This window comes from Dromaius novaehollandiae, chromosome 1 (genome assembly GCF_036370855.1).
Source record: "Dromaius novaehollandiae isolate bDroNov1 chromosome 1, bDroNov1.hap1, whole genome shotgun sequence".
Lineage (NCBI taxonomy): Eukaryota > Metazoa > Chordata > Aves > Casuariiformes > Dromaiidae > Dromaius > Dromaius novaehollandiae.
Window position 1 is genome coordinate 97950184 of NC_088098.1, and position 24749 is coordinate 97974932.

General features: G+C 45.9%; 1 protein-coding gene across 29 annotated transcripts in view; it reads left to right on the forward strand.

The window, feature by feature from the left end:
* Positions 1 to 1650: 1650 nt before the first annotated feature.
* Positions 1651 to 24749, forward strand: part of BBX (BBX high mobility group box domain containing) — a 148637-nt gene continuing 125538 nt past the window's right edge. For 4 of the 29 annotated variants that reach the window (XM_064521802.1, XM_064521806.1, XM_026112403.2 and 1 more), the window contains exons 1-2: positions 3402 to 3512; positions 5180 to 5252. Coding sequence is in view for 5 of the 29 variants with exons in the window: in XM_064521703.1 (XP_064377773.1) it covers positions 1989 to 2131; positions 5180 to 5252 (216 nt within the window). In the remaining 24 variants the exon portion in view is untranslated. Of the gene's footprint in view, positions 1881 to 1966; positions 2132 to 2264; positions 2413 to 2462; positions 2542 to 3004; positions 3083 to 3243; positions 3375 to 3401; positions 3513 to 3570; positions 3590 to 3773; positions 3797 to 3973; positions 4182 to 5179; positions 5253 to 24749 lie in introns of those variants that run through there. The other 25 variants (XM_064521703.1, XM_064521707.1, XM_064521726.1 and 22 more) reach the window with 18 other exon arrangements.

Below are 24749 nucleotides of genomic sequence, written 5' to 3' on the forward strand. Positions count from 1 at the left end.
GTCTCCATGGTATGCAATTAATATGAGTAAAAGAATCCAGGAAACGAGGGACTAGTACTGAGAGGTAAGCTATACCTGAGAGGTTAAAGTTTGGCTCAGGCCTTTTAGTCTTCCTGGCAACTGCACCTCTTGTACTACAAAGGAAAAGATGCTGCTCACCTACAACTGTGTTCTGTCTAAGGATTAGGCCAACTTTTTCAAATGTGATTAATGAGTTTTGTGGCTTTCACTTGTCAATGTCCCAACCTGTGACACCTGAAACACACCTGACTTCTAGAGGATGGATGGTCAGCTCTCTATTTTCTCAACTCTGAAAAAGAAAAGATTAGGTAGAACACACTCATTTCAAAACATACTTAACCTATTATATTTACAGTATGTAGTATGTATAGTCAGTGCCTGACTAATCCACCTGTGACCCTTGCTTACAACAGCAAGATGGTGATGTTTCCACCCATCTAGAGTATTTTTTCTCACATTTCTCCTGTCCCCCCCCAAAAAGCGCAGGCCAATTTAGAACAACTTTTCTCAGAAACATGGACATAATTTATCTTTTTAAAATTAGCTTGTATTTTACCCATTTTATTCAGACATTAGAATATTTTTTCATATAGTTATTTAACATGATTATGCTGTAAAGAAAAATAAAAAAATGTGAGAAGAGCAGCCAAGCAATGGGGTGATGCTGAAATCAACCATACCATAGCGCAAAAAAGCTCAGGGCAGAGAACATACAGAACAAAGTCCACAGGATCCTTGGGGTGCCGGATACGTAAAGCAGTGGCGAAGCACAAACATCGCTCTTATAAAAAGAAATGAGTACACTTCAGATTCTGTTGTTGTTATTTTTGACCTTCTTTAATATGGCAACACAGACAAGAAGTCGAGTCTAGCACCTGGAGACAGTGCCACACCAAAATTTGTGCCTGCAAATTTTATGAATGAATACCACGCGTCTTTTCCTTAAAAAATACGTGTCATATAATCTAATGTCGTATAACTGTATGTCGTCTAATGTCTAATGCAGAATATATTTGAAGCCCTGTGAAGGCTGGTACGTTGGATCAGCTTACACAGCGTGCTTTTTTTACAATTAATTGCGTTTGATTTCTGCAGGAGAAAGGAGCTTCTCCCAGAGAGTCACCCGACATTTCTGCGGGGTCTTTCCCAAAGAAAAGGAAAGGGTCACCCAAAAGTTGCCGGCCTCGCCCTGCCCGCGAGCCCAGCAAACCCACGGCGCGCGTCGCACCCTGGGGCCGGCAGGGCAGGCGAGGCGCGGATGCCCGCGCAGGGCAGAGGACGGAGCACACGCAGGCAGCGGGGCGCCGAGGCCAGCGCGCTCCTCCGCCGACGCCTGCGGGCACCGGCCGCAGGACGGAGACGCTGTGGGCGCCCGGCCGGCGAGGGCCTGGGCAGCGCGGTGCCAGCCGCCCTTCGCGGCCCGGCCGGGCGCCTGCGTCGCCGTCGTCGTCCCCCCTCCCCGGTGCCGGTTTCCTCCGCGACTCGGCGCTGCCTGCCGGGATGCGCTGCCGCCTCCCTCAACTTCTCCGCCCGCCGCGGCGGGGCCCCTGAACGAAGCCCTCCCAACTCGCGGAAAATAAGCCAAGTGGCAGCGGGCTGCGCCGGCCGCCGGAGCCGTTGGGCGGGGGGGCGGCGCCGGGCAGGGCCGCGCCGTGCCGTGCCCGCCGCCGCCGCCGGGCACCCCCCGAGGCCGTTGCCCCGCGGCGCTGCCCAGGGCCGGCGTAGTCTGCTCTCTCGCCAACGGACGGCAGGTCCCGGCGGCGCCCCGCCGGCAGCCGGCGGCCCCGCTACCTGCCCCGCAGCGCCGCCGCCGCCGGCTGCCGCTCCGGCGCTGCGAGGAGCAGCGCGACGATCTTTGTGTGAGTGTGTGCGCCAGGGGCTCCCCGGCGGGCCGCGGGTGTAACGGCGCCGCTGTATGGCTGGCGGCGCCGTCCCTCAGCGCCGCAGCCAATGGCGGGCCGCCTTATATGGCGGGGAGTGTTGTGGCGCTGCCCGGGTTGCATGGCTCTGTGTGGAGCCGCGTTCCGCGGGCGCCGAGGCGGAGGGCTCGGCTGGCGCCGCTCCCCGCTCCGGCCCAGCGGCGCCGCCGCTGCCCGCCGGCCGCGCCGAGGTGAGTGCGCCCGGCCCGGCCCCGCCGCCGCCTCGCTGGGCGGCCGGCGCGGCTCTGCCCGCGCCCCGCACTTTCGCCGCGCGCCGCCGCGGCGGGGTAGCCCCCCGGGAGCCCCCGAGCCGCGGCCGGCGGGGAGGAGGGAGGGCGGCGCGGAGCGGCGCGGCGCGGCGCGGCGCGGGGCCGGGCGCGTCCTGCGCGGCGGCTGCCGCCGCGGTCCCCAGTCACTTTCGCTGCCGCCCGCCTGCCTCGCCGCCCTGCCTGCGTGCGAAACTTTGGGTCGGGTGGGTCCGCGCCGCCGGAGGGGCAGGGGCCGGCGGGGCCGGGGGCGGCGGGGAGCTGCGGGGCCGCGCTTGGGAAAGGAGCGGGCGAGGGAGAGGAGAGGAGGCGGACGCGGCGGCACGGCGGCAGCGGTAGGCCAGCCGGTGCCAGGCTGCGCTGGAAAGCAGGCACCTCTCGCCGCCGCGGAGAGGCGAGAGCCGGCGGAGGAAGGGGGGAAGCGCGCAGGGCTCGGCCCGGGCGGGCGGCGGGTGCCGCCGCGGGGCTTGACAGGGGCACGGCGGCGGCGGCGGGGGCAGAAACGAAACTTGGTGCCGCGCCGCGGGGCCAGCGCGGGTGGGGACCGGCGGCGCCCCCTCCCCGCGCGGGGCCGCCGCAGCGGCGGGGGCGCGGATGGGAAACGGGGGCGCGGCGCGGCCGGGCCGGCGGCGGCCCCGACAACAACAGCGGCCGGGCCGGGCGGGCGGCGCGGGGTGTGGGGCTGCGCTTTCCGGTAGCCGCCGGTGCGGTGGGGCCGGGGGGGGGGGGGGGAGGGGGCCGCGCGGCGGGGTTTTGCGCGGCTGCGGGATTATGTTGTGTCAATAAGTTTAAGGTGGAGAGAGAGGGAGGGAGAGAGCGGCGGGGTGGGGGGAAGGCAGGGCCAGGCCTCGGCCGTTTAAAGTCCCGTTTCCGAAGGTGAGTTGTGACATTGGGGGGTCGCGATGACAGAAAACTTGGCGGGGGCCGCCCCGGGCAGGGGGCCGGCGGCACGGGGGGGGGCCCGGGCGCCGCCGGGGGCCGGGCGGGGGTTCAAGTGCTGCTGCGAGCGGCTCGGGTCGCTGGTGAATTACAGAAACCAGCCCTCCTCCTCCTCCTCCTCCTCCTCCTCCCCCCCTCGGCAGCCGCTTCGCCTCGCTCTTCCTCCTCTCCTCTCGGGTTTATTTGCAATGTATGAAACTTGCATGGCTGTGAGGAGAGCCGAGCCAGTGTAGGTTTGCGAGGAGGAGGAGGAGGAAGGGGGGGAGGCAGAGGAAGGGAGGGGAATACGATTAATCCCGGGGAGCCGCACGGCAGCAGGTTTGGGTTAGAAATATCGCTAACGACCCGCCGCCGCTGAATGAGGAAGGTAAAATGAAGCGATGCGAAAGAAGCTGAGACAACATGTACGGCGCGGCGGAGGGCAGCCGGGCACCGAGGAGCTGGGTGGCTGCTTTTTTTTTTATTTTATTTATTTATTTATTTATTTTTTTGCTTTCCTTTTCAGTGGGGAAAGCGGGGCGGGGGTAGAAACGCCCGGGTGCTCCCCGGCAGCAGAGGCCGGTTTTCGGGGCGGAGGGGCGGGCGGCTCCCGCGGGGGGAGGGGGCGCGGGCGGGGGGAGGCCGCGGCTGCAAAAGTTTTTCGGGGGGGAGGTGAGTGCGTGCGGGAGGCCGGGGCCGGCGGCGGTCGCTCCGGCCTGGGGCCCCGAAACCATTGCCCGTCCTGCTGGCGACACGTCCGAGGCCGGGGCCGAGCGGGGCGGCGGCGGCCGGGGCGGCGAGCCGGGCTCCATGTGGCTGCTCCCCGGCGGCGGCGCCTCCTCCCCGGTGGCCGCGGCGGCACCCGCGGGATCGTCGCCCGGGCCCGCGGCGAGGAGGAGGGGAGCAGCGGGGAGGCGCTTTGCGCCGGCCCTGATCGAGCCGAGCCGAGCGCGGCGCCGCGCAGCCCGGGGCCCGCGGCCCGGCTACCCCCGCGCCCCCTGCCCGCGCCGGCCGCCGAGGTGCTGCGCGGAGTTGTGGCCCCGGGAGGGTGAGATCTGTGCGTTGCATTGCCGCTCCTCTCCTCCCCCCTCAAAGCAAGATGGACTCTCTCTTCTCTCTCTCTCACTCTCTCTCTCTTTCTCTCCCCCCTCTTTCCCTGTCTTGTCAGCCTTTAAGATCGACATTTTGTAACTAAGATGCAAACTTGATGGTGACCGAGAGGGAGGGGAGGAGGCGGGGGGGGAGCAAAAACAAAAACAACAAAAAAAAAGCAGCCGCCGCCCCCCCCCCCCCAAACGGGAAAACCCTGGGTCACCGTAGCCTTTCTCCATATTTAATACCTTTGCTTCCCACCCCACCCGGCGGCGCGCACGGCGGTGGCCCCGCGCGGGGCAGGGCGGCGGTGGCGGCCGCGGCGCACCACGCGCGGCGCCGGGTGCGCGGGTGGCCCGGCGGGCGGCGGCGGGCGGCGCGGGGGCCCGGCGCTACCTGGGGCCGCGCCGCCGCAGCCTGGCGGGCGCCCGGCGCTACCTGCAGCGCGGCGCTGGGTTATTGTCGTGGGTTTCGCGTCGGTGGGCGCGGACCGGTCGCCCACTCGTGCAAGTTGCCGGGGCTTGTTGTGGTGTGTCCTTCCGAGCGCGTCGCCGTCAACTTTCTGCCTTCCGTCCCCATAATATCTGCACGTTTCTCCCTCTCCCCCTGTGTAAATACGCGCCTGGATGTGTATGTGTATATATGTGTGTGTGTGCATAAATACGTATCAGTGCGTGTGTGAGCGAGAGGAAAAATAACCCACCCTGCTGATGCACGCTCAGATGATTTGTTCCATTTGCCCAGTCCTGCTGCCCTTTAAAGACACGGTGCCGCTTTTGTTTGCTCTCTAAGGTTTCCTGCCGCTGTCGCCTTGGTTTAATGGGAACTTGCATGGCGTGGGGGGGGGCGAGGAGAAAGCAAGTTTCAAGTTTTGGGATCGCTCCTCTTGTTGGCGTTGTGACGAGTTGCAATATTGTAAAATCATGGTGTGCTGATGATGTGCCTTCATTTGATACTTTATAGGTCACTATCACATGACAAAGGCTTTGAGACAGCTTCATCCTCGTCTGTCTGTAATTTCCCTTTGCCTTCCTGGGTAAGTATGTAAACTGTACACACCGAGAAAGAGTTTTCTTGTTGTTAACAAGAAAGCGCTTCTCTTGCTGTCCTTCTCGTGTGAAAGATGCTTGTTTGGGTTTTAGCACCTCCGAAAACATGTCTTCTCTGGGCACTCATAGCAACTGTTAGATTACAAAGTTTGTGTGTAGGGGTGAGTCTTAATAACCTGAGAATTAAAAGGCTGCGAATATTCAGATTTCTCTCTCTTTTTTTTTCCTTTCTTTTTTTTTCTCCTAAGCCTTGATTTGTAAAGATAATCGATTGAATCAGGGCTAAAGTTTTAAACCAGAGTAAACATTAGAATGTGAAGAGCGCAAGATGCTGGGTCAAAAACTTAGTAAGAACGTAAAGACCTTTAAAATTCAGGGCTCGTTATAGGAAATAATATAACAGTTAGGATAGTTATTTAGAAATCTGCAGAGGTCGAGAATCAGTGAAAAGTTTAGTAGAACTGTAATACTACAGCAACAGGAGTTAGTTCAGTTTTAACATGTAAACGGAGGATTAATTAGAATTCCATCCATGCTCTTCCTGTGTTACTGTTTTTCCTCTTGGCATTGATTAATGTAGGTACCTATCAATTTGAAAGACAAATCTTAGTGACTAATTTACTAGTATTTCCATAGAGCTTTCAGGTATGCAGCCTTTTTTTTTTGTGCGTGTGTGCTTGTGTGTGTGTGTATGGTATGGAAAATTTTTGACACCTTTTGAAGAGTTTGACACCTTTTAAACTAAAGTAGAAGTGGTAATTTCAAGGAGAGTTTGTAAATTTGTGGGGTCACGTATGATAGTTGGCATAAAGTGAGTGGCGTTTGGAGTGCTTTTTGTACAGTTGCCCCTGGTGGCACTGAACTGAGTTTGGCCCCGAACGGTGAAGTGGCAAGTAATTTTTTTTTTCTTTTTAATATGGAAGTATTGTAAACAGGATTAAAAACAAGACAAGGCATGTATTTGGGGTAAGCTTAGGGCTCATAAATGTGCATGATTAATAACATGGTCTTGACCTTTTCCAGTCAGTGTGTAGCAGACACAGGATAAGTGATGGTCCTGAACAGGCCAGCTTGAAGGGGGCTGTTGGGAGCAGCTGTTCTTCTGTGATATTATGACCACAAAACTAGCCTTAAGGCTGGGATTGCCTCTGTGGGCAAGATGGTTTGAAGGGGGGATTCTGCCTTTTTTGCCAGTTGCTGCAGAATTGCACCCAGATTTCATTTTTTTTCAGATTTTATGAGGAGTGAGATTCGTGTTTGTAGGTCTGAGATTAGGCTATAAACACCAAATTAAATTACTGAAATTCTTTATGACAGACTAGTTGCATAGGAGAATATTACTCTTGGTTTTATAACATTACTGACAAGGATCTTGTTCTGTGTAGAGTAATTGATGTAACAGTTTTTACCAAATGAAAACACACATTGGGAAATTCAAAAGCTTGCTGATAGGCTTCAGACTGTTGTTCGAAGCTGAATACGGACTCACTGATTTTTTTGAACAGGATTTCTTGTGTTTTCAGGTAAGAGTCAGATTAGAGTGCTCTGAGTGCCAAGGATTTTTTTTCTTTTTTTGGAATAATAGTACAAGATACTGGGCAAGGACAGCTCAGAGACCTTGCTTCAGGTAGTATATTCGGTCATTATGTGGTTTTATGTGATGAAGTCTTTTGGATGGATAGAGTTCAGTCCTGGAAATGATGGGGTGATCGTAATCTTCCCACAACTTTACAAGGAGCAGACCTCAATTTTACACGTAGTGCTGAATGCAGTTCTTAACTAATATTGAAATGGCATTAGCAAATTACAAAGAAAAGAAGGGCGGAATATCCTTGTGAAGAAAAGGGCATAAAAGAAGTTTTAGAGGAAGCAGAGAAATACTTTTCCTCATAGCTGAAAAACCAATAAAAATAATGTGCCTAGTTAAGGGGAGAGTAGAGACTTCATTAGATTTGTCCATGGCTAGAAACTTCCATTTACTTTCGGGAGCTCTTATTTTAGTAAAAGCTAAGACTTGTTTTATTACATAGCTTTTGGTAGAATAACTGTTCCTGAATGGAGTTTAGTAATTCGGTCGAAACGTAGGACAGAGGGCTGGATTCTGGTCTTGGCTAATGAAACTGGGTGGACTGTTTGGGGGCAGCAAATGAAAGGGGGTCGATCCACTTAGGAAGGGGCCTTATGAACATATCAAAAGTCGGCCTGTGGTCTCAAAACTTGATTGCATAATACTATTCATCTGAGCACAGCAAGCTGATAAACAGTTTCAAGCAAGTGCACACTTTGGAAAACTCCTGTATTGGTTTCTGTGTTGAAGTAAAGTCAGAATATTTTAGAAACTAGCCCTGAATGCTTCTGAGCCTCTGGGGCTGCTTGCTGTAAACCCACCGCTTGCAAAACTTCTGTTGGTTTCGGCAGGAGTTTTGTTCAGGAAAGGAGTGTAGGAGTGATGGTGAGAGGAATTTGTCCATGTTTATTTTCCCACTCAAGGTGATGAAGCAAACCTTTTGCTTTCATAGTTGTTTGAATAATTAAAGATATTAAATGTCAGTTTTCTGCATACCATATCAGAGGTAACCATGCATTTATTTTATATGTAGCACTTTTCATTCAGAAAGATCCTGATACACTCTGTTTATAAACTAATGGTTCCATAGTTTAGGATCCTGTAAGCGCATGAATGTTTTGAAGCACATGACAAATTGTGTTAAATTCACTCACGTTCAGACCTTAAAGTTATCCCAGGTTGTGGCTGCTGCAGCTGGTCTGTGGGCTGAGGGCACGCAGCATCTCCAAAACTCGGTTGACGTGGCACTAGGCAGGACAGTCTACTGGCCCAAAGGCTGTAGCAGAGTGTTGCGAGGAGAGGAAATTTTGACCACACGAGTCGGAGAGGGTTACTCTTCCGTTGCATGTAGCAGGGGGAAACGCGTGGATGAAGTAGACGAGACCTGCTGTGCGTCAGGCCCTTTGGTAAATCAGGGTGAAGGCTGTATACCAACCTGCAAGGAGATCCAGGCACCTGAACAGTGAAACGCGGCCATTTCGACAGTACATGGCACGTGTAGTGTTCAGGACTCCTTCTTTATACCCAGGTCGTTGGAGGAAGTTACTATCTGTCAAAGTTGGAACTGAACTGAAACTCTGTTTTTGATTTCTGACTGTGTCACAGACTGTTTCTGTGATCTCCGACAAGTGATTTTTGCCAAAACCAATGGCCGCTTCTAAATGCTTGGACCTGGGTTGGATTTGCTGTGCCCTGTCATGCGCGTGGCTTCTTGCTGCCGCTGGTGAGGTCAGCGGAGGTCCTGTGGGCAGCTGGAGGCTCCCAAGTTCGGGGTTTACTCTTGCAAATGCAGCTTTACGTCCCGTTTCCACCTGCAAATGGATACTAATGATAGTCCCTGTATCACAAGGCAGCTTTAAGATGAAAGCCATTCCTGCTTGTGGGATACATACAGCGATATGGCAATGGAAGTGTGTGCGTCAAATTAAATCATATGGAGAACATTATTAGTACAGATTTCCTTAGTGAATTTAGTTTTTTTTAAAGCAGTATGTATACTGTTTTACTTTCCTGTGATCTTAATTTGTTTTCTTTATTACTTAGGAGTCTATAAAACTTGATTGAAATAATATAGTTATCTGTATTTCAGAATACCTCTTCAGGAGAAACAAGTCAACTTTCTTTCCTCTGTAGTGTTATCTTCACTCCTTTTCTGCTTTTTCTCTCTGTTATCATGATACCTTTTTCAGAAACTTTTTTTGTTCTATGTCAGAAGGTTGTTAGGTCACATTCTCATTTTTTTACATCAGTAATGATACACCAGTACTCTCTAATCGCAATGTGCTGAGCCTGTTACTAGTGGACGTGTGTGAATCTCCCCAAAAGGCTACTACAGGTGTCACATTCTTGATAGGCACAGAAGGAGTGAGACCTGAATCGGCATGGGGATTACTCTGATTTTCAGAATGGGTTGATGTATTGCTGTTGGATTGCATTGATTTTAAAAAAACAACCAAAAAAAATTAACACAGGTTTTGGTCCTTATTCTGTCAATAAAATTAATTTTCTAATCAGCAGTTGTAGGCATTGCCTTATTCATGTGCTCATGTCCTGTCTGGCAAAGTACATAAGCCATCCCAAAATTATAAATCTCAAAAAATGGACCATCATTTTTTATCCTTGTTTCAGGCATCTGAGATGCAAAGCAGTGAAGTGGTTTGCCTGCCGTCACTTAGCAGGTTCAGCAGCAGCAGGGAATGGAACAAAATCCGTGTCTGACTCCTTAGTCTTGTGGCCTTTCACTTGGTATATGCTACTTCTCTGAAGCTTTCCTGGTAAACGCCTGTCTTGACGTGTGGGTAGTCTCACTGAGTTCTGTGTCAGTTGGGCATCTTTTGCTACTGCTCAACTTTCTTCATAATGCTATTTTAAAGAAGAAAATCTTCAGTGATAGTATGAAGTCGCTAACTTTGAATTAAGTCATGTTTATCAATAGGAGGGCCTAAAGTAGCAAGAGAACTAGCTTGAAGCTTTGCCACTAACTGTGTATATTGCACTGTTCGTTTAATATTTACTTCCCTGAATGAATTTTAAGAAACAAAATGCTGGTTTTCATAGCGGAGTTAGTAAAATGTACATTGATCAGAAATAGTTCGTTACAAATAAATTACTTTTAATGTTTATAATCAAATGCTAAGTCATTATTAACTTCATTATGAAATATGGAATTGACAGAAGCAGCAACTTCAGTGCTTGGGCCATGTTTTGATAAATAAGGGTGACTTACCGATTTGAACTTTTATTTCTAAAGTCAGTAACCATATTTTATCCTATCAGATTTTCAGGTTTGCTGGTTACTAGTGTTTTGTTGCTGAGGGTATGAATTGGCTTGGATTCAGAATAGGAGTTCTGTTTGAGGAGGAAGGCATACTTTAGTCAATGCCTAAGTGTAGACTGAATTGTGATATTATCACAATGATAGCAGCGTTTTATTGTTTTTAATATTTATAAATTCAATTACATAAAAGATGAATCAACAAAGAGGAAAAGCATGGTTTTGACACTTTCCAGTGTTCTTGCCTTTTCTTTTCTAGCGCATAAATGCATAATGTAAAAGCAAGTCCTTATGAGCATGGACAATTCAGCATGTGAAAATAAACTAGCTTCGGGCATGTTTGCCTACAAAGAAAGCTAATACGACAAATCTCAATTTTTAGCAAGGGGAAAGGAAGTTAACTGGATTTTATGCGACTACACTCAGAAAATCGGTTGCTTAGGAAGCATGGAATAGTTATCGTCAGAATCCCTCCGCATGAGTGTTTTGATATAAGAGATTTTGTAAAATGTAGAAATCGCTGAAAATACATTTTGTTGACCCTTCATGTCACTGAGGGCCTCATTCAGCAAAGATAAAAAATAATTCAGTGGACTTCCACAACATGGGAGCTGCAGAACTTAATTCAAGTGGAAGCTCTCTTGACAAGAAGCTTAACAAATTCTGTCTACACCTTCTCTTGCTGATGGGAAGTGGGAAAGTGCATCTTCCCCATGCCTGTTTTTTTTTTTCTTTTTTTTTTTTCCTTTCCTCCTGAAAGGCCTTACATATGTAGCAAATTGTTGAGGACTCTGCTTTGAGAGACATTGTGAAACCAGAGTAACTGCATGCCCTGCTGTGAGGTTACTCTCCTTTTGCGTAGCTGTAACAGCAGGAAGATTTGTGCCACCCATGTTCTCAGGAAGGGCTTCGTCCTTCTCCCTTGCAGCCTAGAGTTTTCCAGCGGCAGGGCCAGGCGCCAGCCTTCAAGGCCTGTTCTCGAGTACTGCTGATGATGACTGAAAAGCCTGTGGCAGGATTCAAATGAGGAAAGCTTAAACCTGCTCCTAGGGCTTTGGTGGACTGGGCCATGTATTGGTGACTACATGGCACTAATTGTGCCGTACAGTACCCCTAGCAGAACTGGGACCGCTAGATGCACTTTATCGCTGTTTGCCTCATGCCTTTGAACCTGTACCTTGCAGCTCTTTCCGGTATGTTTTTCACACAACTACTTAAGGACTTTTAAGCGTACGCCTTGTCGGAAGTCTTGTTCTTTCTGTTTTTCATTTGTACCCGTGTCCTACACGATCAGGAATTACCCAGCAATACTAGCAAGAGCTCTTGAGAGTGGGTAAGACGTATCATGTGATAAGAGATAGGATTATGTCTCTTGCAGTAGAATAGTAAGTCTTCTTTCTTCAGCCTGTGTTCTTTTATGAAGCAAATAATCCTAGATTTTTGCTTGTGTATGTGAGAATGCGCTATTTTGTGGTTGTCAAAGCAGTATTTAAGAGAATGTCATCGTGAGAGATGTGGAGAGGAAGCTGGATAAAGAAAAGCTTGGAAGGGCATGGAAGGAGTGAGGGAGAACTTGATTACTTCTCATCTTTTTTCAGCCTCTTCAGTGTAAGGTAACTCCATGAAACATTCTGGTAGTCTGCACTGCAATCTGTCTGTGAAAGTCAGGAGGAAGTCACTCTTCTCGTTTTTGCCAGGTTGATAAAAAAGGCATTTTTGTGGTTGGCCATGTTTGATTTGCTTTCCACAAGTGGTCTTTGAGCTATAGCAGCTCTACAGTGAGCTACAACATGCTGGGTTTTTTTTTTTTCTTCCTTAGAGAAGGGATGAAGTACTGGGATGTTAATGCATCTTGTGCTAACTACCAAAGAGCTTGATCCTGCAACTACATTTGTGCAACTGGATTCTTGGACCCAAAGCCATACCCAGAACTGTATCAGCAATGTGTGCCCCTTCACGGATCTGGTACCTGGCGTTGCTGATAGCTTGTAGTTCCTCAGGAAAGCTGTAGAGTTCACATTATTCTTAATTATTGACATGCAGGTAGTCCTGCTGGGGTCGTGTAGCCACAGTACTTGGCAGTTGGCGCACAAGTTTATAGGCAGTCCTGACCTGATGATGAGCAGTACAGGAACAGGTAGGAATAGAGACATCACTGAAATGTGCAGGGTCCCCGTAACCGAGAAAGGGGTGGAAGAGCATAAAGCGTGAGAATGCCGTTCGGTAGATGATACGTCTTTTGGCACATATGCCACTGTTTGTTCTGCAAGTATGTTTGCTTCCCCAGTTTGTTATATGGCCAGGCAGAGGAAACCATTTGATGTATCGTAAATCAATGGTTGTAGATTACAGATTTTGAAAGAAGTAGTGTTATCACTTCCACTTCTCTGATAAGTCTGGCTTCAGACGTTCTTTCTTTTTGCAAAAGGCTTCTTTATACTCAGGTTTCATGTTGGACAGTGCTAACTTCAACAGTGCAGAAAGCTGCATGCCTGGCTCAGTTCGTCTGGCCAGTGGACACTGTGCCACAAGCTTGTGAGATTCAGGGCTAACCTCTTGTTTGAATATGTCTGTATTTTTTTGTCCTTATTTAAGTAAAATGCCTCTATTTGTATTTCTTTTATCTAATTTGTTTGAGATACTCTTTCATACATTGTGCTAAACATCAGTCATCAAGTGCTTATAATATATTTTGAAACAAGTACACAAAATTGCAGCATGATCCAGTACTGATTACAGAGCTATGGCATAGGAATTAATAAGAAAATAAAAATAGCATCATTAATTTCCAGCTGCTTTTGGAGAAGCAGAGGTGTTTATAGGGAGAAATGCGGTGTTTGCAGAAGGGAGAATGACAAAACTCATGGCAAATATGTTACTGCAAGTAACCATTCAAGGTTTGCTTTCTCTGTTTTATTGTTTAAAAACATGTTCCATCACCGAAAGAGTAAACAGGAGTTACGGTGCCATTCTTCGAAGACTGTTGGACTAGAGCAAGGATAGGAAGCCTTTAATTTTATTTATTGGTGTAGAAAGCATTAAGTTAGTGAAGTAAAGTATGGATAGCTAAGTGTAATTGTTGGATGTCCTTTTCCCGTTGCTGTGAAAGAGGGTTGCCTGTGTGTATGGGAAAGGGAAATTGTTTCCCTTGGTAATATGTCAGTATTTTCCTTACATCTGCATGTTGTTAGATCACGAAGCTGACCAAACTGTGAGAGAGCTGGTGTGCAGAGCTGCCTTGCTCACCTCTGAGCTTTGTGCATGTGGGCCAAAGAGACGTCAGGGGTATGAAATACCTTCTGTGGTTACGAGTGGCCTCAGGAAAACCTTACGTTCCTGAAACTCTGGCCGCGGTTTGGACAATGGGTTTCCACTGCAGTAAGCTGTCAAGGGCATCTGGATGCTCGGCTGCAGCTTTTGAAATCTCTGCTTGATTTTCTGTTGCTGGAAGCTGGCCTGTTGTCCCGGTGGGAGCTCCAAACCCAGCTCTGGGTCTTCCTGGGCTTTAGTCAGGAAAGGGCAATCCTGCCCCTCCAAAGGACATATTTAGAGGAAACTGATGCGTACATATTTCTTAATAAAGGGGCTCCGTCAATGTTGTCGTTGGATTTTCCATTTCCACCTCCCGTGTGGCGACGGGGCCAGAATGAGCGCGAGGGCGCTGATGGGGGGCTGCACCTCAGACACCTGGCCGATGCCTTGTTTGGTGTGCAGGACTGTGCTGCCCCTTTCTGTGCCGCAGGTGGTCTGGTTTGTGTGCACGCTCTCGCCTTCCTGGAAGTTTGCTGTTATTCCTCAGTAACGCAGAGAGAAAGAGAGAAAGCAGCTTGGGAGGGGTGAGGTAGTTTGTCAGCACCAGGCCAGGTCCTCCCGCGAGGCCCATACCTGTCCCCACTGGAGCATCCTGCAGCAAACCCATCTCGAGAGGCGACGGCGTTCATGGCGCAGTGCCGGCCCTGGCAGGAGCGGGGCAGGGCTGCAGGAGAGCAGCGGTGGTTGTGCACCGTGAGCCCCGGTGCAGCACGCTCCCCTATCCGATGCTTGGCATTGCAGCCCATCGAAGCAATTTAAATCTTGATTTTAAGTCAACAAATACTTGGTTTAAACTGGGGCTTTTAATCTCATATGGCTTTGGTATTTCTGTATTTGTTTTCTCAGAAGCAATCTCTATTGGTAGACGACCGTTAAAATATGTGGCTAAATATAGCGTTTACACTAAATTTGGCACTTCTTTTTTGTTAGTTCAGAGGATGTACTGTGTGCCTGCATGTTTTTTTAAGTGATTGCATGGCTTACATGCATTTATTTAGTTTACAATTGTTAAGAAAGTTTTGTTTTAAGACATGACAAACCATGCTTTTTTGAATGGTGACTTTTAAGTGTCCTGTTTAAAATTACTTTGGCATGTGCTAGTCACACACATGCATGCACACATGGGCACACACAAAAGTTAATGCAAACAGAGTTTGCCCTTCATGCTGTAAATAAAGTATTGTCCCTGATAAGGTAACTGACTGAGGGAAACAGTAGAATATAAATAAGATTTTAGAATTAGTAGAACTCATCCTTCTGTACCTTGCTATCCCAGTTGAGGAGGAAAACAAGCTTTCTTGCTTTTCTCAGTTCTCAGTTAGTTTCTCAAATTTACACCAAACTCTACTGAGTGAATAAACTGGAGCAAATAAAACATTTTCTCTACAAATGCAGGGAAAGTTACTGCTTTCAGGTAACCTAGTTCTAAACCGAATTAAAACTTGAGCAAATCCTTGTTCCTCGTCCTCAGATGAAGACTTAGCTGTTAGGCAGCTGAACTTTTGTTACGATTTTGACATGGTTTATAGTTTATTTTGTTTTAATATGAACCAAGTTATATAACCTTACAGTAGACTTTAACATTGGTTTGGTTAAAAAAAAAAAAAAAAAAAGCTAAATTCTAGTTATGGATTTTTTTTAATTAGAATACATTTAGCACCAGTAGAAATCTGACTGAGGTTTAAGACATCTGATTTCTCTGTTTAAAAAGGAATCACTTATGATTGTATCCATTTCTACTAAGCTGAATATATTCCCTCAGACAACTTTATATCCATATTTCACTGTTTCTGCTGGTAATAGTTGGTGCCCTTGGCACTATCTGCTGCCATGAAGGAACGTGGAGTTTCTCACTAGATGCTCTCCTGGCCACATCAACCTTTTTTGGGGAGCTAGACGCTTCTGTAGGTACTAACAGATATAGATGAACAGATATCTGTGTATTTAAAATAACAGCATTCAAAGAGGTGATTTTTTTTTTTTTTAATTGCTGTTGTAGGCTTTCCTCTAGAGTGTGCCGCACGTGCCTGCGATTTTAATGGCTAAGGGGTGCTTCATAACTTCTGCAGTGAATCTAGTACTACTGGTGTCCAGGAACCAAAAAGTGAAACCAGGCTGTTCACTGAAGGCATTCTGCCCAGCTTTAACTACTGTATTAGATGAAGAAGGAGGCTTTTTAAAAAAACAAACAAACAAAAAAAAACCCAGGTAAATATGTCGTAGAAACTCTGTGGGCTACCGTGGGGAAAGAACTGTAACCCCCACCCTACCAAAATATTAACAGCATCTTGACTGAGTCAAAGAGCTTGATAACGCGTATTGACTCTGCAGCTCAGCAGTGCTTTTCTGCAACAGTGGCAGCATGTAGCAGCGTTTGTGACTATTGAGGAATGTGGAGTTAGAGCTCAGGTAGCAGGAGGGCTGTGCTCAGAAACGTGGAGCGTGCCTGGTCGCACAGTTGCACAAACTCTTCACATATTGCAGTTTTGCTCCCCCCACCCCACCCCCAGAGGATGATTTACACACCTAAATGTTTTTATAAAAGCCCTTCTTCACCCAGCCCAGACATAGGTTTTGCATCTCATTGCTTGGTGCAGTTTTTCCATATTCTTTCCTATTGATGCCGAAGGTACACGGAATCTCAACGGTTATTGTGATTCTGATAGAACTAAATATTAACAGGTAAGATCAGAAACCTACACAGAAATTACAAGAAAATTGAAACAAAGGTTAAAATGTTATTGTAGGTCAAAAATGTTCAGAACAGTCAATTTAAAAAAAGCTTCCTTAAAAAGTAAAGATGGGAAAATTACTGAGTATTATCTATGCTCGCTCTTAAGACAACAAACCAAAATAAGATGAATCACTCACCCTGAAAGGGTCGTTGTTTTCATTTTCACATACATTTGGTACTAGATCAGTAAGAAAACAAATAGCCATATATTTCAGCAACTTTTCTTATGGTAGCTGTTTATTGCTGGAGCATTCCTGTTTAATGAAACTGCCTTAAAACAATTAGCTCATGTTTAGCATAACTGTTTAAATAGAATGCTTTACTAATGTGGCTGAATTTTATAGTTATTGCATTTTCACAGGGTTGAAATATTCTAGTTCTAACTTGCTTTTTTTTCTGTTTTTCTTTTCTTTACCTTTCAAACACATGAAATGTTGGGGCTCTCTTCCTATTCTGAAAATACATCTTTGAGCCAAGATTTTCTCAGGGGAATTGGTATTTCTGAGGGTGTTCTGTCTGAGATGCCTCAGAAAAACATGTAACTCAGCATGTGCTTAGCAGTATTTTCTGCTAGCTTACATTAATGTGGGCTACTGGTCAGGTTAAAAAATCTGGATCTAAAACTCACTTTGGGCTGCATTCGGACTTGACGTGAGCTTGTGCAGTTCCGGTGAGATGGCTGGAGCAGAATTTGGCTCTGTTTGCTATGGAGATTCAAGCCAAATCAGCTAGGAGTAGTGCATGTTTAAAATATTGTTGTAACTACATCAATAACACTTGCTTAGAAGGATGAGACCCCCTTTTTCATTTTGGTCCCAGCACTGCAAATAAAACTTGCTTTTTCCCTTCACTTTGGAAGATTAATCAGAGACATCAACTTGATGAAATAATCCCACCGTCAGTCCATATTTACATGACAGGCAGGTTGGTTTTTTATTTATTTGTTTGTTTTTTAAAAAAGTCTTAGGAACTTCCAGAAAATCACATTTGCCACCAGAAGCATTTCTTCTAGTGCTGAACCAAACCATTATCCCTGCCAAGTGGTCTGCCTTCATGGCAGTTCTAACCACGCGCGAGGGAGTGTAAAAGGCAGGTGCTCTCTCCTACTAGATGTACTTCAAGTTTGTAGATGGTAAGCTGCAGGTGAATATCCTTTGCAAGGTATCATCTTTATTATTCGCTGTCTGAACTATTCTGTCCCCTCCCTGGGTGTGCTTTCTACCCCGCCCCCCCCCCAAAGTGATGGGGAAACTGGCCATATAATTTATTATTATTATTAAATCACTTCCCACCCCCCGCCCACCATCCCAAAAGGAACTATCCTGTTATCCAGGAGCTGTGCCACAATAGGTCTGATCTCACTGGATTCAGAGTGACAGTGATTTTTGCTATTGATTTCAGTGGAAATAAATTCTGACTTGTATCACATACCTCCATGGATCTCGTCAATGAACATATGGTTCTTTAAGGTTCACCTGTACTTTACTGTCGTAATATAATTGTACTGGTGACTGGTATGAATCTTACTATTGTAGAATTATGGGTAAAAGTACAAACATGGATGGAGTTACTTTGGAATAAAGATACCATATGCTACTGCAACTTAGCTTCAGAGATCCAAATAAGCAGGGAAATCTCCTTTGTAAGGGTGTGCTTGTATTTCTGTAGGTTTACTTTTTGGCCTATTTAAGTATGCTGGTATAAGAACTGGTAGAATTGAAGCACAAAAAAAGAAAACCCCTTGGTGCTGGTATCCTGGCGCTGTTGTAGTTGTTTTGCTCACATTCTGGTATAGCTGAAGCAAGAACATTTTCTAAGGTAGACAGATTCTAGAGTAATGCATGAATTATTCTCTGATGGTGTTAGGAGCAAAGAAGAGTGATGCTGGAGTGAACTTTTTTGTAGTACGTGCACCAGACACTGAATGAACTTTTTAAAATATGACCTGGGGCACATGCAGTACTGTATCTAATGTAATTTACTGTTTAAGTTCAAATACATTCAGAGGGATAGGTGAAAATACACTGCAGCTCTGCACTTACACTTCAGCAAGCAATAGAAGGTTAGCAGTTCCTTCTAGGATTCAGGCAAAGAGTGAAAATGGTGTCCAACAGAGTAGGAAAAAAGAAAACGGGCCAGTACTGCAGTTTTTACCATTAACGTGCTTCATGCTCTCGGGCAGATTGCTTCCTCTTTCTGTTTCTCCATTTACAAACTTGGGTTGGTGGTGCCTTCTTCCTTTGCAAGGTGTTGTGCAATCTGTGGAAGAAAAACTTGGTGCTCAGTAGCTGGACAGATAGTTAAGGAGAGTTGGCCCAATTTTTTTGGCTCTGTCATAGGGTGAAATAGCAGTTGTCTTAATTGTGGTATTGTACTTTGGGGAAAACCGCAGAGGCTGGGTTTGGTTTAATGTTAGTGATAATCTTTAAGTTCTAGAAAAAGCACTTGCTTCTTCCTCTGGAAAGAAGGAGTTCAGGTTGACTTATAGCATTTCATCTTACCAAAGCATCAAAATAAATCACTTTCTGAACACATGTATAAACAGAAAAGTCTTTAACAGTGTGCACCATAGACCGCAGAGGGCATTGTCATTCATATATGTTATGTGCTTTGTTAGAGAAAAACATGTTTTTGTGGATAATAATCTTTTGCTTTCATACCGTGTACTTTTACAGGCATGAGCTAAGTAAATTTTACGAACGTTTTGGTAGCAGTGTTACCACCCGCACTTTACAGATTGCTGAGTAGACCCAGGGATGTTAAGGTAATGCCATGTGGCTCATGGCAGACCCAAATACAGAACCCTTGAACTTTGCGGAAGGTACTGTGTCACTGCTAAATTCATCAGGCCAGCTGTGTCCTTGTTACTGAAACCTCTGCCTTGCGTGTGCACGTAATACTTTTCACCAGTGATAAGGTGAGGAAAAGATGGATAGTGAATTGTATCATCTGTCATATTTTAGGCTCACTAGCTAAGTATGTGCAAACTCTTAGGAAATCTATTAGCATCTTAGTTCAATGCTGAAAACTCTTCTTGTGCGTTCAAGAGCTTGTGCTACATGATAGAAATGTAACCTGGCAGGAGGTTACCAGCTCCAGCCTTTGGACCTGGTATTTTGTTCTTCTGACTCTGGGTTTCTTCTCAACTCGGTGCTGTATGAACATTACCCTGCATGCTTCTCTAAATTTGAACTGAACTCTCTAAACTTCTCTACAAGTGACTTTTGCAAGGATATGAGGGCGTGTTCTGTTTGCACTCAGAGGTGTCTGGAGATGATAGAAATGTTTTTGTGCTGGTACCACGCGTGAGCTAAAATGTCTTATTGCTCTGAAGACCTTATTAGTCCAGGCTCGGTCTGCACTTGTGCATTTCAGAGTGTTAGTTCAGCTCTCGATCCTGAGCTTCGTGCTCTGAAGACTGGCATAACTGGGTTGGAAAGAAACGAGCATGGTGGGGTTTTGTGGAGAGCTTCATACTTCCAAGGCCCAAGTGTACAATGCCAGATTTTCAGAGTAGTAGTTCAGTAACAAGGAAGCCAAATGACTGTCTTTAAAGCAGATTAGACAGCGAATCCTTGGATCTCATGCTTTCTTTTCTTAGGCTGGTATTGTTCAGAGCCCCAGGCTTTTATGCTGACCCAGAGTTTTAAGCACGTTCCACTTTCTCAGGGCGCACAATCTTGAGCGCACCAGAACTCCATTTCACAGAAAGTTCTTAATACCTTGTTCACCTTCTAATTTCGAATCCAGCCATCTGTGTGCTACACTGTGAGAGAAAATGACAGAAAGCTACAAAGTTAATCAGCAAAAATCAGTAGATCCCAAGGGAGCTGCCCCTATGCTTGCTCTGCTGTTACAGCCAGCACTATGATTTTTTTTTTTTTTTTAACTGCTGACCTTTTTTAAATGCTCCTAAACTTGCATCTTTTGGCCTGAGTCTTTTCTGTGTTGGATTTGCCTTTAAGACAAGGGCCACTTAGGGTCGCCATTTGAGGAAGATGGGAAAGAATTGCTAGAACAAGAATATTTATCTTTAAGAAAGAACCTGTTTACCAGCTTTTAAAAAAAGCCAAATAAGTAACAGACAATACATGTTGAGTTTGGAGCTTGGTCTGAAGACTATTGGTCCTGCTTGCCTTTCAAAGGATTGATTTTTATTTCAAAAATACAACATGGGTCTTTTTCCCCTCTTTTCCTCAAGAACTGTGCTTTTATTATGGAGAGGAGAAGGATCTTTAAGTATATACTTAATTATTTAGGGCCTGGTCCTGCGGTGCATCTATAAGAGTAGTCCCCCTGAGCTATTGCAATTGCAGGATAGAGGCCCTATGTGTGCAGCTAATCGTATAAGGACCTGATCCTGCGCTGAGACATATTGGCACAGATCCTGGGCATGTGCAGAGTTCTGCTAAGCTGTTGTGGCTTGGCATTGGTGAAAACAAATTGGTCAAAGTGGATCAGATTGTAAATTTTGGCTTCTGAAACAGCGAGGCCCCTCTTGGAAGGCTGATAGGACTTGTTACATACAGAAGTTTGTAAATTCTGTAACGTAAATGATTTTTAGAGATGTTTATCAAGAAATAGAGACAGTTATATTCAAACCTTTCCTTTTCTGCCCGTAAGATATATAAGGCTAAGCAGTTAAAAGGAGCCAAATAAGGGTATAGACAAAATTAAAAGAACAGTGATAAGTGGCCCAGTGGCGAGGGTTTTTTGTTACTACTTTCTCCACTTAATACATGTGTAAAGTAATTAATTTATATAACTTCTTGGAAAGTTCCCTCAACCAAAGTGTGCAAAAGTCTAATGATTTTTTTTTTGCAGAAAATTAAATATTCCAAGAAAAAGTAAAACAAATCTTGCCCTGACAGCTGTGGAGTAGCTTTACACATGTGAACCAGGCTGAAGCCATGCTGTGATGCTTCCTAGAGCTGGAACAGGTGCCTCTGGCTTCTTGGAGATCTTGCAGGCTTAAGCAGAGTCACCACTGGCCCATTCCATTCTCCCTGCTGATGTTTAGAGTCCTGCAGACGGAGTGAGAGCTGGGAATAATCAGATCATTTTCAGCCTGCTGCTGCTGCTTGGGAATGCTGTTACTGTCAGGATCATCAGTCATGCTCACCAAGAAGATGGCTTCTAGTCAGGGTATGAGAGGTGTCTATGCTGCTGCTTGAACTGGCTTGAAGAAGGTGGTCATATCTGAACTCCCTGGTACTGCCACGGGACTGAGTGTGCAGGAAAGCAGGAAGTTAGTTTGGGGATCTTTCCACTGCATCACTAGCACTGCAGAATATCGGACTGGTAGAGAAGAAAAATGGGAATGAGACCATGGCAGTTGCCAAGATTCGTTTGTCAAGTGGAGTTCCTTGTAGGGTCTTAGCATTTTTCTCTGGTGCTTTGTGGTGTTGTTGAGAGACCTGCACTGGGTGTTGGATCTGATCTATTCTGATCTGTTCTGGTGCTGGAGAAGGCCATTTCTCCTTGTGTGCTGCCAGGGATTGAAGGTGGCTTTGATACGTATGTGTAGTTACAGCAAGACTGGTTTAATCACATGGTAGTCCTGAGCAGGAAGAGGGCTGAACCAAGTAGCTCCCCACTGGGAGATATCTGTATTCCTAATGCCCAGAGATTGGGAAGAGCATGGCTGTATCTGGCCTGTCCTTGCAGGGCTTTGGCTGCATCTTACCTGGGGGGGTATAATAATGTCCTGCAGTCCTGATTCTCTGATCCAGACTGAGGAATCTCTTGTAAAGCCTGCAGAGTATGGTGGAGATTGGATTGCATAGGATGATGGTGAGGAGAGTCTCGGTATCTTCCAGAAACACAATCAGGACACAGGCGAACCTCAGCCGGGAAGGGATTCTCAGCCTGGGAGCTGAGATGTTGTCGTGGGCACTTACGATCTTTGATGTTCGAGTTAATTGTCTGGCTTCTAGGACTTTAAAAATACATAGGAGGAGATGGGGGGAGTAATCTTGGCTATCAGAGACAGCCCCACTTGTGAAGTTACCCAGGAAGCCTGTGATACGATAAAATTCTTTTTAAGTGAGAACATAAATTTCTGTCTGTCAGGTGTATTGTGCCAGCTTCATCTACTGCCTGACATTATGTTGTTGTTTCGCTCCTTAACAAAAATGCATTCCCCTTTTGGGGAAAAGAGGACATTCCTGCTGTATTTCCTTTGGCTGTGGATCTGTAATTATTGTTCTTGAGTTTATTTATGAGCTACTGAGGCCTTTACTAAAGATGGTTTGCTTGTGACGTCAGAAGAGCTGTTCCTGTTGTGAGTCTCTTGACAGTTTTTCTTTTACCAGAAGGAAGTTCCAAGGAGTTAAGTTTGCTACAGCCGGCATCAAATACACAGCACTGGAAATCTCTGCGAGGTTTAGTGAAGCTATTAGTGGGGGGGAGGTGAGAAGTGCTCCTTAACCTGTCTTGCGCTACTCTACATCTGTAGCAAATCATTTAGCTCTGATGATGATTAAAAGGAGCAGGTTCACTGAGGCTGTAGATCAGGTTTGCGGATTCACATCATCCATGCTCCTTTGTGCTTTTTTTTTTTTTTTTTACTTTAGTGATGTGGAGCAGCAGAGGTTTTCTGTAAATACAAAGAAAATGTCCCATCTCTTGCTCTGTCCTTTGCAGCTACTGTTGTCTTTTGCACGTCTGCTAAGTAGTTGTGATGGGTTACCTGTCTGAGTGGCTGCTCATTGACAGGCAAGGTAAGGTATGAGGACAGAGATCCGTCAGTCTTCATCTGCTTGTTACTGTGTAGAAAAAGATCTCCTGTTCCAAATGTCTTGTTCTGCTCTGGAGTACTTAAGTGGTTCATTAATCCTACTGCATATGATAGGTGGTGGTGGTGGGGAAATGATAAATAGAAAGTCAGTTTGCAGTTAAAATTGATCACGTGGAATCAGATCTTTTGGGAGAACTGGGTGCAGGTTGTCACTATATCCAAAGTCAGCCATGTGCATAATTCCTTATAAGACTAAAGTTATTGTTGAGTTTCAAATTTGCAACTGATTGCAAGGATTTACAGCCTAAATTTGTATTATTTCTATCTGGAATCTATTTCAGATGTGTGAAATTTATTGCTGGTGACAAGTATTTGATCATAGTGTTATTTTAAACTTGTATGCCTCAGCAAAGAGCCTATTCAAAACTTAGGATTTTTGACAGATATTTAAATATTTAAAACGCCCTCCATGTGATTACTAAATCTAGCAGCTCAACTATATAAACAATGCTAGAAATAATGAACCAGAAAATATTCAGCATAGCATACCCTCTCCATAAAAATTTCTCGCTTATTTTAACATTCGACATTGTGAAACACAAGAAAAAAATGTTTATTTGTTTTAGCTGGTTGGCTAGCTACTGAAACGAGCTTTCGGGGAAGTCCGTGGAGTCCCACAAGGTGGCAGGAGCTAACTGTTCTATATTAGCACTGTGGTCCTCAGTAAAGTAAAGGTAATGAACAGATTTCACCAGTTGCGTGTATTCAAATCACAAGGAAGTTAGACCAAAACTTCAGAACCCCACTTTGTATAGGTGTTTCTTGGACTTCTGAATAATTTAGGCAAATGTACAGGATTCTATCCTCGAGAATGTGACTTCAGAAAAAGTTCAAACCTTCTAACTATGTCAACCAAAAGGGCCTTCATTTTCAATCAGTGGTGTTTCTTTGCTTATAACATGCATTACCCCTCTGAGTGGAGAGCAAGGATGAAGCTGTGCAGCAACCTGCTAGCATATGAGGTTCACAGTTTAACAAATTGGCAGTGAGCATCTCTATAACTTGCAAACTTACCTTGGCATTGTGGGAAAGCTGATCACGAGGATGGACATAGCAGCCAGGGCAGAGGAACTACAGCAGCGAAGGAATTCTCTGCTGCTTTAACATAAGGAAATGAGACTGTAGAGGTATTTTTCTTTGGAAACTCTGGAGAATGAAAACAGCATGAAAAATATCCAAGTTCGGGGATTATTGGAAGTCATCAAAATAGCTAATCCTACTTAGTGAAACTGCGTTGGCTAGTATGCAGTGCACAAGGCTGAAATGCAGGGAATTTATTCCCTTCTCTTCCCCTGCCCAATCTGTTATTAGGCTGCCTGAGTTCTTGTTTCACTTTTTCGTGTGGTTTTTTTTTTTTTTTTTTGCTTTTGTTTCCCTGTGCCTACTGACGGTCAGCTCCCTTGTGAAACGTTTTGTGATCAGTGGATGTAAAGCACCACAAAAGAATGAATATGTCTTACTGAAAAAGTGATTCGATAGAGCTCTGGATATGTACTTGCCTAACCTTGCACTTTGGGTCCTAGGTCTCAGGTTCTTACAGGATTTCTCTGGCCTGCTTGAGAAATCTCTGGACTTTCGGGATTTTAGTTGGCAGAAGTAACTCTGAACAAAACAGTAATAAGATGAAGATGATCGGCACTGATTCAGCAAAGTGCAAAGAGCACCATTGTTGAGACTTGTGGATCTCTTGATTTGTGTTTTTCAGAATGAGAAGATAGTTTCTGTATATCAGCCAGGTATTGCTGGGAATTGGCACAACCATGTTTATGGGGACATGCAATGCAGTTCACTAGGGCTA